The following is a 19,153-nucleotide window of genomic DNA, read 5'->3' as shown; positions in this document are numbered from 1 at the left end:
CCAAAAAATCAAACTAAAACAAACAATCAAAAACAAATGAAATAAAAGAAATCAATTGCTTAGCCAACTTCTGAAGAAATAATGCATTTGCATGTTCCTCCCCTACAGCCACCAGGCAGATGTTATATAAATAAACAAAAACCAAAGCACTTTTGCTTTGCAGGCAGRAAATAAAGTGGCTCCTCTTGCCATTATCCCCTTTTTATAATACTGTAGAACATTACCTTGAGTCTGTTCTGAAAAAATGAGGGAGGAAGCCCCAATGGCCAACTCCTGGCAGAATTTGCAGCACACAGATGATGCTGTGTGGGACAGGAGAAACCTGCTAGTGATTGGGGCAAAATAAAAACAAGGAATAAACAGTCCACTGTTAGGATATCATCTCCTTCCTGCAGAAGAATTAAATCCCAGRACAGTGTAAGAAACAAAAGTTGCTTCTTTTGAAAACTGCAGATAATGGATAGATAATGAGATCCTGCCCTGTGCTGAAGCCACAGATTTACAAGCCTGGAGAAAGAAAATGTATGATCTACATTAACTTTTTTTTCCTTGTATCTTCAGCCATTTCTCCTTGCAAAGACAGCCTGGCTAGACTTRCACTGAGAATAGGAAAAGGATTTACCTCAGCTGATCAGAGTTCTAGATGAACTATACAGGAAAAAAAGCCTCAGAAAGATTGCTTTACAGCTATTCATCCAAAGAGAAAATTTTAAAAGAGGAACAAATAATTTGCCCTTGATACAGAACACTGGCTAAAAAGCCAGGTGTCATGACAAGCTGCTTAAAAGAAGTTTAGATTTTCAGTGTTCTGTCTTCACATAGATCTCAGAGTGTTTGTAGTGCAGATTTGCCACGTGGATGCACTTTCACTCCAGAGCTGAACATTCTCCCTGATAAAAGGATGCAAAATTTGTCACCCCAAATACAGGGAAGCTCCAAGATGACTGGAAGGGTATTAAGGTAATGCTCCCATTAGGAGGCATTGGCAGACTGAGTAATTTTAGGATGGCATAGCTGCTGTTAGCTCCAATCAATTCTGGAAACACGTGGGAATATATAGAACAAAGAGGGGATAATTGACACCAATCAGCATGGTTTTATGGAGAACTATCTTGGTCACAAGCTTGGTTTCATTCTTTGAGAGCTACAAATTTAACAAATAAAAGTAACTGCAGAGCTGTAACAAACTTAAAAGCTTCTATGGCAATTGAAATGTTATGGGAAGACAAGACAACACTATCCCTTATCAATATAATTCAATTGCAAACTGACTGATGATGGTCTAAGAAAGAACTGGCAATGCAAAATCATCATGAAATAGAGCTTCATCTCCCAGAGACCACAAGGAGCACTCTGAAGTTTTATCAATCACTGCAACTCTGCTGCTGGCTAAAATGACACACATAAATAACAGCAGACAGCATAAGCTGCTGGTAACTGGGTGCAAAACAAAATGAGTTTCATGAAAACAAGCACATAATCCTAAATCTAGTCATGAAGACTATAGAACTGCTGAGAAGGTAAACACTTCAAAGATTCCCACCCTATGAGACAATTTAGTCTGAGATCCTGCTAGGATATTGCAGGAGGGACATAGTTTTATTTTGCAAAAGCTGAGTTCTTTCCTTTTTTTTTTTTTTTTTTTTTTAAAGTCAAAACAGGAGTATGCAATTCTAAAACTCATTTTTACAGAATGTAGGTGCAGGCATATGGAGAAAATGTTTCACAGTGAGAGACAATACAATTTCTTTAGCATCTTCAGTGGAGTCCGTAGTAAGCTTATTACAATCTATGAAAATTCTTTGGGAAGAAAACATGGRGGAGAAGATATTTCAAAATGGAATAGAAGTCATAGGAAAATCCTGTGATTGAGAGCTGAAACTAGGCAAATTCAAATGGGAAATAAAACATGTTTTTTTTAACAGCAAGAGTAAATAAGTAATGGAACAAACTACCAGAAGCAGTGAATTTTCTAGTTTCCTTTATTCAAATATAGAACAGGACAATATGCAACAGTATACTCCTGCCAAACACATGTGCCTCAACTCAAAAATGACACAAAATGAAATTTCAGTGCCTGTAACACACAGAGAGGTCAAAGTGGACCTACATTCCTTGGAAATAAAATGTGAGGTGGCTCTAGATTGGACCCCTCAGTTTTTCTGAGGGTGTTTTTTGTGGCATATGTGACTTTTCTTGACTGTGCCAACAACAAACCCATGAAAATCGTGCCATTTTCTTCACCAGCTGTCACAGCTTCTAACCCATGAAACTGGAAAACCTGAAAACCTGCAGCCTATGTCTGGCTCTTTTCTGTCTAAGACAGGAAAGACTGAGCAGAATTTCAGAATGGCTTGGGTTGGAAAGGACCTTAAAGATCATCTAATTCCAACCTCACTGGATGCTCCTCACTAGAAAGGGTGCTCAGGGCTCCATCCAACCTGGCCTTGACCACTTCCATCTGTTCCAGTATCTCACCAYCCTCTCAGTAAGCAATTTCTTCCTAAAATCTAATATAAATCTGTCATCTTTCAGTTTAAAACCATTGCCTCCTGCCCTKTCACTACCTGCCCATATAAAAACACCATCTCACTTCTTTGAATAAATCCTCTTTAGGCACTACAAGGGTGCAATGTGGTCTCCTCAGAGCTTTTATTTCCCCAGGGTGAACAATCCCAGCTCTCTCAGCACCTTTGTAAAGGTGCTCCCAGCCTTGGAAATAATAATCCAATAATAATCATATTTGTGTCCCTTCCTGGGGATCATATTTGTGTCCCTTCCTGGGGATCATATTTGTGTCCCTTCGTGGAACCTGCTCTAACACATCCATGAATTTCTTGTGCTCAGGACTCCACACCTGGATGAGGTTTTTCCACTCTTACTATCAATCCTCAATTTGCCTCAAGTCAGTCCAAGCTTCAGGTCTTGTCTATTATTTTATTTTCACTAGTAGAAGTTTTATTTTTATTTTCACTAGTTTTACTAGTTTTATTTTTTGCCAGTAGAAGCTCTGAGAAGCTCAGAAGCCTCTGTGGTGCAATCCTACTTAGTCCACAACAAATAGTTGAAAACCCTTCATTTACACAGCTCAGATTAGTAAATGGCTTTACATGCTTATTGTGAAGTGGGGGCTCTTTTTGCTTTCAAATAATTAATTTGGAAAGGATTTTCTTATTTATTCTGAATATCTTGCACGCATATTTCTGTAATTCTTCAGCCAGCCCATCATCCAATTTGACTGGCCCAATACAAYTGAGATGAATGCTGTCTCTAGTGCTAAGTATTAGAGAGAATTATTTATTCTTTTTTATTAAAAATTATTTATTTTTTAATTAAAAATTCCTTTTTTTTTTATTAGGAAAGAGACAGAGACCCTCAGACAGGGATTTATGATCACTGAAGGACTATAAGATTGAACTTTCACAGATACTGCATTTGGAGAAATAACAAAATAGGCCTTGGACAAAGCTCAGCATCTGCTCTGAAGTGACTGAGTTTTGTCAAAAATATAGATAATAAATCCAAGTATACTTCAGAGGAAGGAAGGCAAAAGACAAATTCAGACAGTGTTGTAAAATAGCAGTGAGCCAACTGCTCTGTGTGTCACAGCAGATTTATCTCTATTTATAAATGGTGGAATAAACACAGCCAGAGATGTGTGTGGTAGGRGAGAAGGAAAAGTAGTGAGTAGGTGTGAGGAATAAACACAAGAACTTATTATCTATATGCAAAGAACAGAAAAGCCTGGGGAACAAAAAGATTTCCTCTTCTGTGCCAGTATGATGGTGAAGTAAGAAAATCTGTAATTGTGGGAAGGAGGGATTTGCAAAACCCTTTATGAAGAAAAAAATATTTTAAGGCTGTGTTCAATAAAGAAATTTTTTATCAAGGAAACAAGCAGAAGAAGGCAGTCTGTAAGGAYTGAGGCAATTAAGCACATGGGCTGCTTGATTTACAAAACTTTGATGCAGTTGACAGAAGGATAAAATAAAATCCTACCCCACACACAGAGAAAATTGGAGGYAGAGGAGGAGGAAAGGAGGGTTTGTTTTGAAAGCATTAATGGGGACTAAGATAATGAAAGCAAATGGAGAAAATGGAACAAAATGCAATCAAAACACATCCTYTGCAGTGTGCTTAAGAGACTGATCCTGGCCTGAAAACTTTTACATTTTTAAATTCTTTAAATTCTTGTACAAAGGACCCAATCTCAGCTTGGATCATCCTGCCACAGCTTCTGAAAGGAGCTGGTGTTAGATCAGCAAGCATTTGTATATCTCCACAGGCAAGGAGTAAATTATTAACTGTCATATTATTATTATTATTATTATTATTATTATTATTATTATTATTATTAATTTTGCATATAACTGCATAGTTTGGACAGGAGGGATGATGAGACTCAGTGTTGGATGTTTCAGAGACAGCAGCAATGCATTCTGGAATACAAATGTTACAAATGTGGAACTTTTCTCCAGAATAACATAATTTTGGTTGGAACAAAACAGATCAAAAGTTAAAACCACACTAAGACACAACTGTAAAATACTTGGCCTCTTCTATGTGGCTGMAACTGGGCTGAGGGAGGGATAATAAATGAGCTTGGCTCAATTTTCTGAACCTGTCTTGACTATCTCCMACCTGATGAATGCACATCACAACAGATCTCTTCCTCCAAGCACTTTTTCTCTTCCCTCTGGGTTTCAACCACAGAACAAACTTATCCAAGCTCCTGGTTTGTCTCTTCCTTTGCTCTTCCTTTGGCTGTAGCCAAAATATTTCCTTACTGTCTTGTTATTTTTAATGCTTATTAAATGGTTCTGAGATGTTTGCTGGAGTGATGGCAGGGAAATGGGGGAGCTCCTGGGGCTGTGAACAACTGATAATGGCAGAAATCATGACAAGTGGGTTTTATTTCCATGCCTGAAAATGAGCTGTATAATGGTGAATTCATCTCTCCATGGAGCATTTGACTCAGCAAATACAGAACAGCAAAAATTGTGGGTGCATGTGAGGGTTCCCTGGGAAAAATCACCCACTTGGAGTATTCCAGAACTGTGAGAAAATCAYCTTCAAAAGGAAAATGCACAAAATTAAATCACTGCCAGATGATTGATCCCATTACCTGTGTTGCCTCCCAGCCCCACTGCCTGTATTTGGGGTCGTGGGTGAATCTCCACATGTACCAGTAGGTCTCAATCACCTCTGGTCTCAGGATGTAATATTTCTCATTTTGCCGTACTGCCACCGCCTCCACGCCACCATCAAATTTGAAAGCTTCTGGGCCCAGCTTTAGTGCTGCACAGGAAACAAACAGCAAAAAATAAATAAAAGTAAGAAAAAATTTATTCCACACCAATCTTTGCTATATCCCAAGCTTGTGAAAAAAACCCAGAAACTAGCTAGTCTTTAAGCAGCCTCATAAATATTTCCTATTGTTGAGGTCTRTAATTTTTCTCATGAATAATTTATCCAATTCCTGTGAGAAAACTACCTATTTTGACAGGACTACAGTAATCCTCTTGAAAACTAATGAAACACTAAGAATATAAACACACTAACACATTCAATTATAGGATAAAATTGGAGTGACCGAYATCAGTTCTTTACAAGCAAAAGRAAAAWRRAAAAAARGGKYMAMMWRRRWTTTKRWKKYCYTTWRWYCCCACCCAGMACAGCAGGAAAATATCATGGAACTAAACTAAGYAGCATCATCCCAAATAATCTGTATYTTTATCCAAACTGTTGGTTTAAGGAARTGTTGTCAGATCACTGATATGCTGTGATCAGATTTACAACTGGGCAACGAAGTTTTAACTACACCTGAAAATAAATTTCTGAATGAAGAGATTCACTATTTCAACCCTACTATATTGAATATATAATTCAATATTTAAACTCTATTTAAAAACTATTTAAAGGAACCTGTAAAGGCCCTGTGCCAGCACTTGCCCATATGAAAATGATGCACCTRTAGAAAAATTGTCTGAAATATGAAGTTGAATTTTCACATATTTTGTATTAGACAGCTACAGATTAATCCTCAAAGTTAACATTATTAATGCTCTCTTATCTACAGCTGAACCCCACCAWTTGTTTTGGCAGAGAATTTTTAAGGCATTGAGCTCTGAAGCTGCATTTAAGCTTTMAAAATTATCAAAGCAATTAATCATGTAATTCCCATGGGCTAGAGGTTCAAATTAACCATGGTCTCATGGGTCTGAAAGGGGAACCTCAAATACCATAACGAAAAATATGAGCAACTCTCAGTGCATGTCCCAGCAGAAAATCTCCAAAAAAAAGTTCCTTAATCTTTTTGTTTCAAGGGACTATAGCTCTGGATGCCAAAAGAAAAAAATGAGAGGAGCAGACTGAATACAGAAAAAAAAAACAAAAAAAAAAAACCTGTGGATAAGATTAATACAGTGACATAATAACACTTTCTATTTTGCTCTTTCTCATTTTGTTTTTCCTGAGTTCTATTGAGTTGACATTTTCATAATCTCAAGAGCAATTTCCTGAACAGTAATGGTCACTTAACACTCATCATTTAATATGTGAGGTTAGGAGTAATTTTTTCATAGGTGCTTCACTTTACATTTAACTCCACTGAATTTAATTTAGTAATTTATTATGCAGTTACTCAACCTCATAAGGTCCTTGTATGGTGATTTTTTTTGTTATTACCAGAATATTTATTACTGTTCCTGCTCTTTCCTGATCATTTAGATATGTGCATKTTTTATTTATTTATAATGTATATTAAAATATGAAATGTAAATATACCACACACATCTATACACAAATGTGTAAATATATATATCAAATATATCAGAGTGCCACTGGTTAACAGCATTTATCCATTCCAAGAGTGGACTATTTACCTATATCCTATTTGTTATATTACACCCATTTTTCCCTCCTTAGATATTAACTGCTTAATGTCCCTAATGGGCCTTAGTAAGGACAAATCCTTACACTTTTGGATAAATATATTTCTAATTTCAGAAATATTTTTGAAAATATTGTTTTGTATGTTCCTTTAAGACTACAGTCAATCTAGCAATAAATTTCCTGAAAGTAGAAACGATTCATAATTATAATAATACTCTCTGGCCTCTAACTCATATAAAACAGGAAGAGAACCTCCAAAATACTTCTGGTTGAGATTGAACCATTCCATCAACATATATTGATATTTCATAGTTCTTACAAAAACAAGAATTATTCTCATTTCTTCAGCTTTGCCTGTTTAGTTATATATGTCTCAAAAATCTCAGTCATGTGGCTGATTCTGTAACAGAATTGTCACACATAAAAACTGTACCACCATTCTGAGGACAGCTCTTGTCAAGAAACTTTCAACAAGTGCAAAAAATTTCATCCTAAAATAAGCTCTCTGTAGTCAGTCAATACTTTACACACCATCAGCTAATGCCTGAGAAAACTGTTATGCACAAGGGATGGTATAATGTACTAAAAATAAATATAAATCTGTGCAATAGATCAGCTCATGATGCAGACTATAATAGAGATAATTTTTATCATTTATCTAACTCCTACAATACCTATGAAAGCTGATTATTCAGACTTATTTRTTAATGATCTTTCTATTCTTTCCATTTCATTGGACTTTTTTTTTGTTGTCATTTACAGATTTCACATTTCCAGTTATTTTATACCTGTGCCAAATTTCTCAACTGTGCACATTAAGCATGAACAACAAAAAACATCAAGATGTGCAATTTTGAACATAAACTTAAATATGGAGAAATTTTGCACCGTGAGCACGTGAAGCTGTATTTTTACAGAATTATGATTTCTTGTGCACAGATCAGAGCACAATTCCTATCTCTGTTTTTCTTAATCTTCTTTCCAAACTCACAGGAAAATCCTGACATGTCCTGTCATAAGAGAGGAGATTTAGGATGGCTGCAGCATTAATCTATTGATAGGTTATGGTACAAAAAAAATAGTTGAGCAGGTAGGAAGCAGTTATTATATTATAAAAATATTATATTATTATAATATATTATTATAAAAATAAAATATTATAAAAATATTCTGGTTGCAGTTAAGTTTTCTCACTGAATATCAATAAAACTTTTCAAATCCTGTCTTTCTAAGGACACCCACAATTTSCTCAAGAGGGGAAGAGCCTTGGGAGGAGTCTCAAATTCAACAGATCCTGGAAATAAATCCCTTGCTACTGGGATAAAATTCCCATGAAAATACATCAGGAAWAGTTTCAAGGACTTTCTGAAATATCAAGCTTTTTTTAACAGGCCTTCAAAGCTGCAATATGTGCAACAGGTTGATGACAGTTGGCAATATAATGTCCTCATCTTCCAGAAAATCCTTTTATTCTGTGAAATTCTGTTTCAATTTCTGCTGAGACTCGTGCTCAGCTATGGAAATTTAAGTTGCTTCATCAAGTCGTATTTTCATCCTAAACCATGACATGAGCATTTTTTTTTTTACTTTTTTCTGCATGACATGAGCTTTTTTTTTTACTTTTTCTGCATGACATGAGCTCTTTTTTTTCCTTTTTTTTCTTTTTTTCTTTTTTTTTTTACTTTTTCTGCATCAGTTCTGTCATTAAAATGTACAATTATATATCAAATCCTGCTCTTAAACCTAATAAGTAAGTTGACATTATGCACATATAAGTTCTTCATTTTCTTTGAAAAACCAGTCCAGAAAATTAAAATSAAAACATCCAAACACAAACAATCCCCATTCCTGGGACTGCATGACTGAACAAAAGAAAATGAGGGCATTGCAAATTTATGGCTGTCTGTACAGCTTTCAGTCTTTCTTACTCATGTGTTCTTAGAGTCATTAAATATGTAATCAAAACTTTTATCTCACCCATCTTTTGACTTATTTAGGGTACAGCATAAACATCTGAAGGAATAAAATTAGGTCTGCTCAAGCAACTGTAAATTTAGCATTGCTTATTTTTAAATGTCAAATTAAACATTTAAATGGAATTTTTCAGAATGCAACCATAGCTACTATGTTCTACCTTTTTTCTTAAGCATCCTTTTTTCTTTTCCCTTTTTTAATGCTGTTGCTACCCAAATAAAATGATCACTTGTGTGACTGAATTATTTAAAAAGACAGGCAACTATACAATAATRCAGTGTAATCCTGTGAATAAATACATGAATTCTGATCTTAAAACTGTTGAAGTTTTAGTAATCATTATTTCTACTGGGAAAGTATTTCAGAAGCTCACTTCACTGCTGGTCATGCAAAGCCATTTCCAATTTCCAACCCACATTTATTCACAGTGACCTTCAAAATCCTGCTCTTGTTACAACTGTGTTAGTTTATGTCTTAAAATTACTATTTATCTTCAGTGTTTATCCCTTGAGATGCCCATAAATTTGTTCTTTTCTTTGGTATTGTTCTTCTAGCCTGAGCTGATCTCTTATTTTCCCCACTGTAAGATAAAAGCTCTGTTGCTCTAATCATTCTGTTGGTCCTTCTCTGCATTTGCTCTGCTTGAAATTCAGATTTATACAGAGTATTCTGGGTGACAAATTACACATGTCTTCTAAGGCAGTCTTAATATTATCTAATCTCTGCTGGAAATTCTTCATCTGATACAGAGCAGGACATTTTTCAACTCCCAGCTCATAGAACTCCTGACTTTTTCTGCTGAACTTAATTCCTGATAGTCCACTTCTTGAGATCTTCCTGCTTACTATTCTGAGACTCTTCCATTTTAATTACATTTTACAACTTTCTATCCACCCCAAACATAATCACTACACTTCAAGCACCAAAGTCACTACTAAAGATGCAAAATAATCCTGGTCCAAAAGACTCACCTTGAGAAAATCCCAGCCTAACAGTAAAATAACAGCCTAACAGTCTTAATATTATCTAATCTCTGCTGGAAATTCTTCATCTGATACAGAGCAGGACATTTTTCAACTCCCAGCTCAGACACAGAGCTCCTGACTTTTTCTACTGAACTTATTTCTCATAGTCCACTTCTCGAGACCTTCCTGCTTGCTATTCTGAGACTTTTCCATTTTAATTACATTTTACAACTTTATAGGCACCCCAAGCATAATCACTACATCAAGGTTACTACTAAAGATGCAAAATAATCCTGGTCCAAAAGACTGACCTTGAGAAAATTCCAGCCTAACAGTAAAATAACAGCCTAACAGTCTTAATATTATCTAATCTCTGCTGGAAATTCTTCATCTGATACAGAGCAGGACATTTTTCAGCTCCCAGCTCAGACACAGAGCTCCTGACTTTTTCTACTGAACTTATTTCTCATAGTCCACTTCTCGAGATCTTGCTATTCTGACTCTCTTCCATTTTAATTACATTTTACAACTTTCTAGCCACCCCAAGCATAATCACTACACTTCAAGCATYGAGGTCACTACTAAAGATGCAAAATAATCCTGGTCCAAAAGACTGACCTAGAGAAAATCCCAGCCTAACAGTGAAGTGTGTGTGCTGCTGCCTCCTTTGCCCTTCTCACAGTCTGCATATCAGTCCTCATCCTCTCATTTAWTTGTGCTTACCCACAGTAAAACCAGTAAAAAGTCTATTTACAATTTTTCCCCTCTATTTAGTTGCAAGAAAAGTAGATATGAAATTAAAAGCTTCCCTATGTATCAGTGAGGACAGAAGTTCACTGGAGCTCCCTCCTCCCTCAACCAAAAAAATCTATAAATCCTAAAATAAGGATAAACATGCATGAAGGAACCATCAAGTCTGGTTTTACATTTCCTYACCATGATGTAGAGCAAAAATAAATATTATGTGCTAAAAATTCATATTGATATAAAACCAGTGCTTGCTAGAGCAGGTTCATAACAAATCCTAAAAAGAATTACAACAGCTGCTGTATTCCAACTATTGAAAAAATCAGATAAACAATGGGTCTTACTTGTCCTGTCATATGACTCGTGACATGTATGTGCAATTTCAGCTCCCAGCTGCAAATAATGTCCAGCTTTATCATCTCTGGASCCATCTGCTCCGAGGGCAAACATTCCCCCTGCAAAACAGGTCAAATGGCCCATCTTTCTYTCCAGGTGCCCGTTCTTCCACTCCCCAATGAAGGTCAGGCCTCCGTTGGACTTTCTGATGAGATGTTTTTCTATGGCCTACAAAAAAATTAAGAGAAATTTCAAATGCTGTTTCACATGCAAGTTTTATATATTAGCACTCCTTTCTAGAAAAAAAGTACAGTTTTCAAAACAAAAAGAACTTTCTTCTGTCCAATTTACATCTTAGCACTACAGGAACAGTCATAAGAACACAATTTCCAAGCACACAAAAAAAATACCATAACTGCTAATAATGCTAATAATGACATCTAACACAGGAAAATCACAATACAGACAACACTGTGCTTTTAGCTGAGAATTCAGYACATATTTTATGGCTCACAGTATTTATCTGTTAACTCTGGGAAGTATTTATTTGTTGCTCTGTACACTGTGAGTACTCAGAAAACACATCCACATTGGAAACTTTTGGTCAGCAAACCTATACCCTCAGTCAGTCTTTAATAGAAACCTTCTAATTTCTCCATAGCAGCTTTTTGATTGCACTTTCTCAAATTGTGGGTGAGTGTTAGAGCAGCTGATCACAAAAAAACTTTTATTATTATTTTATTATTATTTTATTTTCTTTTTGTGCATTTGTACCAATATATGGTGTTACTCATGACTTATAAATGGTGTCCATCTCTTACAAGAAGAATATCTGACCTAACTAAATGATGGAACAATATTTGATTAAGCCTCTTTCAGAAAGTTTCACAATTCCCACCAACCTATTGAAATATTTACTATGTCTAAGTGAGAAAATAATGAAAGAGAAGTGCTGGATTGCATTCCTGTTGGGTTAATTCCTTCMCTAACACCACAGACAGATCAGAGCTTTGTGCTCATGGCAGGATCCAGCAGGAAAACACAGAAATAACTGACAGAGCAGAAACCAGGAAGGTTCTGACAGCTGCCAGGGTGGTTGTCTAACCATCAGCAAATTGGCACTGAGCACTGCATGATGTGGTTAAATGTACAAGGCTCATTTGTTCTGAASTGACTGCMACAGGAAAGAAAGAGGATCTGCTGRAAAGTGCCACTGAGAAGGATCTGGAGCATTAACTCTGTTGGTTCTGTTATTCCAGACTGTGACAAAAGTGACGTCTTTGGACCATATGGTACATGGAAGTTGAGTCCTCTTTGAAGAAAAGCCATTTTAACTAGGAAAAGCAAGAAGGCACAAAAGTGTATGGATTATTTATTTCCTAGAGGAAAGMATTCTTTTCCAAATGTTACATGACATTTCCTTTTGCATTTTATCTTTCCATGATTTCCTAACTGTTGAGGAGTAAATGGTTGCAGAAGCATTTCCAGTGGACAAAACTGCTGTGGTTAGCATGAGGATAACTAACAAAGCCAAATTTATACATTTCTCCATCAGCAACTCCTCTGCTCCAGACTTGGTTTGACTGAAGAACATRTTCTAGGTGCAACATGCTCCTCTTCTGAACAGAAAACACATCTTCTGAACTTGAATCAACTGACTGGTACAAGAGGTTATGTTTGAAATTTGAAAATCGTGTTCTATCATCTACTTAATTACAAGGTTAGATCTTAGGAGTCACAAAGGAAGAATCTCAAGGAGAAAATCAATGCAACTCTCTCAAAATACTTCATTGTTCATCAACCCCCTGTCTGYGAACGGCAGAAAAATGACAATTAATATTTACAGCAATTAAAAAGGGACAGCTGAGCACYGATGGGATAAGAAAAGTTGGAGCAGTTTGGGATAGATGTGATGGGATGGCTGGGGCAAGAGAGTTCTTCAACAGGCACTGCAAAGCAATGACACCGTGCTGGACTGCAAGGACACTGTACCAGAGTGGGTGTGCACACCCCAACCCCAAAGGCAAGATTTATTCACATCAATAAAGACTAATTAATGGAAAAAGCTTCCTCAGTGTGTGAAATGCCTGAAAAATAGGGGTGGCTGAGGTCACTTGGTTTGTTCAGCCTAGAGAAGAGATTGAGGCGACACCTCAGTGTTCAACATCCTCATGTAGGATGGGGGCAGTGGAGGGAAAGGCTCTTGGCTCTGGTGACAGTGACAGCACCCGAGGGAATGGCCTGAACTTGGGACAGGGGAGATTTGGGTTGGACAGCAGGAAAAGGTTATTCACCCAGAGGGGGGCTGGACACTGCAACAGTGGTCACAGCACCAAGCTTGACAGAGTTCAAGTGTTTTGACAGCATTCTCTCAAGAACATGGTGTGACCCTTGGGGATGTGTGACCCTTGGGGATGCTGTGATTTTGGGGATGCTGTGATTTTGGGGATGCTGTGATTTTGGGGATGCTGTGATCCTTGGGGATGGTGTGATTTTGGGGATGCTGTGATTTTGGGGATGGTGTGATTTTGGGGATGGTGTGATTTTGGGGATGGTGTGATCCTTGGGGATGGTGTGATTTTGGGGATGCTGTGATTTTGGGGACGGTGTGACCCTTGGGGATGGTGTGATTTTAGGGATGGTGTGATTTTGGGGATGCTGTGACTCTTGGGGATGCTGTGACTCTTGGGGATGCTGTGATTTTAGGGATGGTGTGATTTTGGGGATGCTGTGATTTTGGGGATGCTGTGATTTTGGGGATGGTGTGATTTTGGGGATGGTGTGATTTTGGGGATGGTGTGATTTTGGGGATGCTGTGATTTTGGGGATGGTGTGATTTTGGGGATGGTGTGATTTTGGGGATGCTGTGACTCTTGGGGATGCTGTGATTTTGGGGATGGTGCTGTGCAGGGCCAGGAGCTGGATTTCAGTGACCCTTGTGGATCCCTTCCAGCTCAGAGGATTCTATGCAAAAGCTGAATGTTCCCTATCTGACATTCGTGTGCTTTTCATCACCACAAAAAATAGCATTTTCTGAGCTGTCCTGCAGCAGTACTAGCTATGTTGTGACAGTCAAGCACACTGCTGAATCCTTCCTTTAGCTCCCTAATGCTGTGCAGAAAGAAAGAGTGAGGATCAAATTTATGAGCCCAACAGATCAGACTACTCAAGGCAGCAGATCAAAAGGGAGCTCACCTATCCTCCAGCTGATGTAAGAAGGAGAAAAGACACAGACTGGCTGCAAAGTTKATGATGTTGTTGATCTGGAAAGTGAAGTCAAGAGTTCCATCCCCAATTTTTATCACCACAAAAAATCCCCAACAAGTTTCACAACTTCAGCTTTTACCACAACTGTGAATCTACACATTAGGACGTGGCAATGAAGTGTCCTTTACAGGGAAAGGCTGCACCCATGTTACATATGGCAAAGTTATGGATGTACAACTTGTTTTATTTGTGTTAGGCAGTGTGTGGTGACCTGGATAAGGCTTCATATGCCACAGATCAGAAATCCTGACATCTGAAGAACAGATGCTGCATTTTTGTTCCCTGTGATAGCTCCAAGGAATGAGATATCACTGTGAGACTTTGCAGTGAGGTTGTGCTGTCCATCTTCCCCTCATTCTGCTGTAATAAGATAAGAGAGCCAAGTGTGGCTGGACAAAGATATTCTTTTAGACTGAGAACATTTCCAGCTCTGTGCTGGGAGTGGGAGGAATGCATGCTACACCTTTCCCCTTCTGCTTGCATAATGATGCAAAGAGCTTCTGCTCCACATTTTGAAAAGCAAAGCACAAGAAGTGTTAGAAGGAAGAYCTATATTATAGGTAAGAACAAAAGAAAGGCAAGGGAACGGCCTCTTAAAAGTATTTTAAATAAAAATTGGAACTGCAGTTATGGAAAACAAATCCTACTTAATGACTCTTTGTCTTTCAGTGTCAAGTAGGACCTGGGAGAGACACAAAACCTGAAACAGAGTATGTTCCACAGCACATAAATAAATTCCACAGCACATAATAAATTCCACAGCACATAATAAATTCCACAGCACATAAATCAGTAAATTCATGCACACTCAAATGTACAGGGTGGGTTTAGCTGAGAAAAAGCTGAAGGAACCCTCTGATGGGTAAAATCCCACATGAAACAGGAGAAGCTCAGTTTTTCCTCCCTCCTATCCGAAGTGTTTTCATCTGGTCCCAAATTTGCTTTGCTCTGTCTCCATTYAGAGACAGAGAATTGCCCATGCAAAATGTCTGTGAGGAGGATGAATAGCAAAGTTTATTTCCTCTAATTTAAAAGTGCCCACAGGTTAAAAATCAGAATTAAGTATTTCAATAGTAACCACAATGGCTGCTAGACATCAGCTGCTAAACATTTTTAAACCCACAGGACCCAATAAACYGTATTTTAGCCTATTAAAAATACAAATAAAACAACTAATGTTTTGAACTAGTAATGCAGAATTTAACAAACCTTGGAAAGCTAAGAAGTTCAAAARGAGTGGGAAACAGCCAATGTTTTATTACTAGTTTAAAAAGTTAATAAAGCAATCATATTAAAGAATTATGTGGTGTCAAAAATAAATGTTTGACTGATACGTGTATGCTAATACTAGAAATATTAGGGATTTCAGGAATTTCTTGGTATTTTACAAAATATTAGTTCTAAACAAATTCAAGGCAGCACATAAGCATGTATGAAGTGGATTAAAAGTTGGCTTGTTAGAACACTCAAAGGAAAAAAAAAAAAAAAAGTGAAAATCATTATCCCATGAAGATTCTGCACAGACACTTTTATTCAACACTGGACAGAATTTTTAACAATGATCTCCAAAAAAAAATGCTAGAAAAGAATTGCAGGTGACACAAAAATTGATGGAACTAGAGATAATGATAAAGTCTGTTCTGTAAAATCACTCAGAACAGGTGACAAAATGGGTTTTGCCTGAACAATGTGTTGCAATAGAGATAAGTAAAAGGTCAAACACTGAGGAATCAGGAATGTAAATCACAGTAGCAGGAAGGCAGTAAATCAAAAGGATTATAAGCAGCTTCAGAACGAAGCAACTGGAAAGTGGATGAAGAGGAGAAAACCCACAAGAAATCAGTTACAAAAATCACCTTAGAAGAACCATTCAGTCCCCAGACTGAAGACACAGGAAAATACATAGAAAAAAAGCTCAAGAAATAATTCAAAATCTGTTTTATATTGTGAGACCAGAAAAAAAAACCAACCAAAAAAAAAAAAAAACCCAATCATTTTTCCTTCAGGAGAGAATGCCTATTGTACATTTGATAGTTAACAGCTACATGGTGCAGATAACCTTTAAAACAATGCAGAGAAGGAAAAAGTCAAAGCAGCTGGAAGTCAAATGTAATCAAATTCAGGTCAGGAAGAAGACATATTACAGCTTCAAAGCAATTTTGTACTAGAACTTACACYATGTATCTTTTAAAATATAAATTTTGAGAGCTACAGGAACAGGTGTTTCACTTTAGAAAACCAACTTGCACTAAAAAAGAGTTTRAAAAACTTATGTTGAAAGCAACAGGGCATGCACAGAGCATGGAACAAAACAGACACCACTTCACATCTGCATTTAGATAAAACCACACAGTGTCTGCTGCTGTTGGAACCACAGCTCACATGGATAAAATCTGCTAAAATCAGCTAAAATCTACTAAAATCAGATAAAATCAGCTAAAATCAGCTAAAATCTACTAAAATCAGCTAAAATCAGGGTCTCAAGTGCAGCACAGGAATAGTGACAAAGTGGGCACCACTATGAGAGGAAGATGGGGAAATTTAGAAAGCAAAAACTGGGCAGCAAAAAGCTCAAAGCCATCACAAAAAGGTCCCCACCCCAAATCCCACCAAAGCAGACTGAAATCCTGCCCTGCTTGGGCAARMAGTSCTTGATCTGGGACAGGGAGTAASACCATGTCACAAAACCACAGATATSAACCACATWTTACAAGATAAATATGGAACATAACGTGTAAATGCCTTAGAAAATAATGTAAAGAATACAACATGACAAATTTGGGGCTTCAACTCCTCAACAATGGAAAAAAAATGACTTGGTTGTTCTGCACACATCTCAAGGTTGCTAGATCTCCTTCTAATAACTTAGAGCTTGGGCTTTTACATTATACCATTTGGGACAAGCTGACTATTTTTAGCACAATAATCTGCATCACATGTATTCCACAATAATACTTTTTAAACTACTCAGAGTGAAAGCTAGTATTATTCATCACTTGATTTCTTAAAACTTACATAATCAAAACAACTCTTGTGGTTGGTGGTGCTTTTTTTTTGCCTACTTTGTTGGGGCTTTTTTTTTAAAAATTTAATTGAATTTTCTTAAAATCATTAAAGATGGTTCCMCTGTATTGGAAAACTCAATGAATTATAATCACCTCAATTGCATCGTCGTACATTTTCCTTGCCTCCGTGTCCATCTTGTCTGACATAAGCCAGGCTTTCAATAAATATTCATAAAAACTGTCTCCCAGCCCGCCCACGGATGTGTGATCTGCAGAAGGGAAAGAGGGAAGAAAACAAAAAAAAAAAAAAAGGTTGAAGTTGTTATGTAATAGCACCTTAAATTTATTCAAAACATAAACTTGTGTTTTTAAGGCTTACTGCTGTAGAATTACTAACATTTTGAGTCTGTTTAGCAGGACAAAGCTGCATTGCACCTTTTCTCCTCCAAACCTGTATTATAGATATAGAAACTGCTGTTTGTATTTGCTACTCCATTCCCAAGAACCTAACTGTTTTGCTGATAGGGTTTGGTTGGTTTTTTTTTATTTATTTATTTATTTTTTTTAATAAGGTATAGGTGAAAAAGATATGTAAAAAACCTCTTAAGATCTCTGTATTCAGGATATAACCAGGCTATGTGGCTGGCTACAAACTGCCATGAACTACACAGAAAACACTCTTTCCAGATTTTTATTTCTAACAAGGTAGTTACTCAAATGAATTTCTCAAACTAAATGTTCTTTATTGAGATTGTTTTAATGAAAAGGGAAACAAACTGCCTCTGCAGTTCAGCCATGCAGAACTATGCATGTGCCATGCAGCTTGCCAGGTCACTATTACAATCCACCAGCACACAAATTTCTTTTTTGTCCCCATTTTTTTTTCTTTCTTTTTTTTTTTTATTTTTAATTGTTTTTCCTTTTTATTTTTTTTTCCTTGCAGAAGTTTGCCTTTCACAAATAGTGTCACAGCTATTCCGTGCCCACAGAGCACTTGAGAAATACCCATTTTTCTCTTTGGGTGAACATGCATCCCCACAAAAAGCATTTTTGATGATCTGACAGCCCTGGAGCTCCTGTTCCAACCACTCACAACACTCTTCATTCAAAAAGCAGCACTCTGGGAGATGTAGTAAGTGACTCCAACCAAAATACACATAACCTTTTCTTTCCTAATGTTACAGTGCTCAAAACAGTGGCACCAGAACATTTTTAACACCAACATTGTCACAATGCCAGAAATTCACTGGCTGCTTGAGTCATGCTTTTCTTCTTGGGTGAAGAAAAGATATGATACTTCCTTTTACAAAATACCTCCAAAAAAGTGGCATTATTCACAGTTTTTCTTTGGGATAAAGGTGTAAAAGAGAGGTTGAACTCTCCTTCCATTCTTTTTTTCCTCCAAGCACCATGTCTGCTGTCTCTGAAGATGTGAGTAGGAGGTTAGGGCTGGTAGATGTTGCTATCCTAACTCTTCTATCTTGGCTCCTCTGCTACTTAAAGATGGATTTCTAAACAAAGGAGCAAGTGGAGTTCTCCCATTTCGTTTCAAGTTATGTATTTGAAGCACATTACTTCATGCCCTTCTCTCATATCTCAGAATCTCCTCGATTTTTCACACCCAGTTACTCAGTGATTATGAATCCTCATAATTTTTCTCACTCTGAGCTGTRAGAGGACATTCAGGTTGTGAGTCACTTTCTTGTAAAAATGCAAAGGCTAGAAATTACTCCTCCAATGTAAAAATACATTCTTAAGTAGACACAAGATGTAAGGGGCTGTGGTTTCCAGAAAATAAATAAATGACATAAACTAGCCCAAAACTTCAAAGCCACAACTCATGCTCAGGGACTGACTTCACAAGAGACAGTTTAAAACTAATTCTGTTAAGCTGAGCTCTGTCACTTGAGTCAGGGATGATCCTCAGCCAAATATTTTCACAGATGCACTCAGGTCCTAACAAGT

General features: G+C 37.1%; 1 protein-coding gene across 1 annotated transcript in view; it reads right to left on the bottom strand.

The window, feature by feature from the left end:
- MAN1A2 (mannosidase alpha class 1A member 2) overlaps positions 1–19,153 on the bottom strand; it is a 119,016-nt gene that overhangs the window by 5,236 nt on the left and 94,627 nt on the right. The window contains exons 9-11 of the mRNA XM_057380899.1: positions 17,342–17,457; positions 10,925–11,144; positions 5,126–5,298 (exon numbers count right to left, since the gene is read on the bottom strand). Of these exons, the coding sequence (XP_057236882.1) occupies positions 5,126–5,298; positions 10,925–11,144; positions 17,342–17,457 (509 nt within the window). The remainder of the gene's footprint in view (positions 1–5,125; positions 5,299–10,924; positions 11,145–17,341; positions 17,458–19,153) is intronic.

Source organism: Malurus melanocephalus, unplaced genomic scaffold, assembly GCF_030028575.1.
Source record: "Malurus melanocephalus ecotype Western Australia unplaced genomic scaffold, MMel_1.1 scaffold_476, whole genome shotgun sequence".
Taxonomy (NCBI): Eukaryota; Metazoa; Chordata; class Aves; order Passeriformes; family Maluridae; genus Malurus; species Malurus melanocephalus.
Note: the sequence above shows the minus strand (reverse complement) of the source record. Positions and strands in the feature narration are given on the sequence as shown.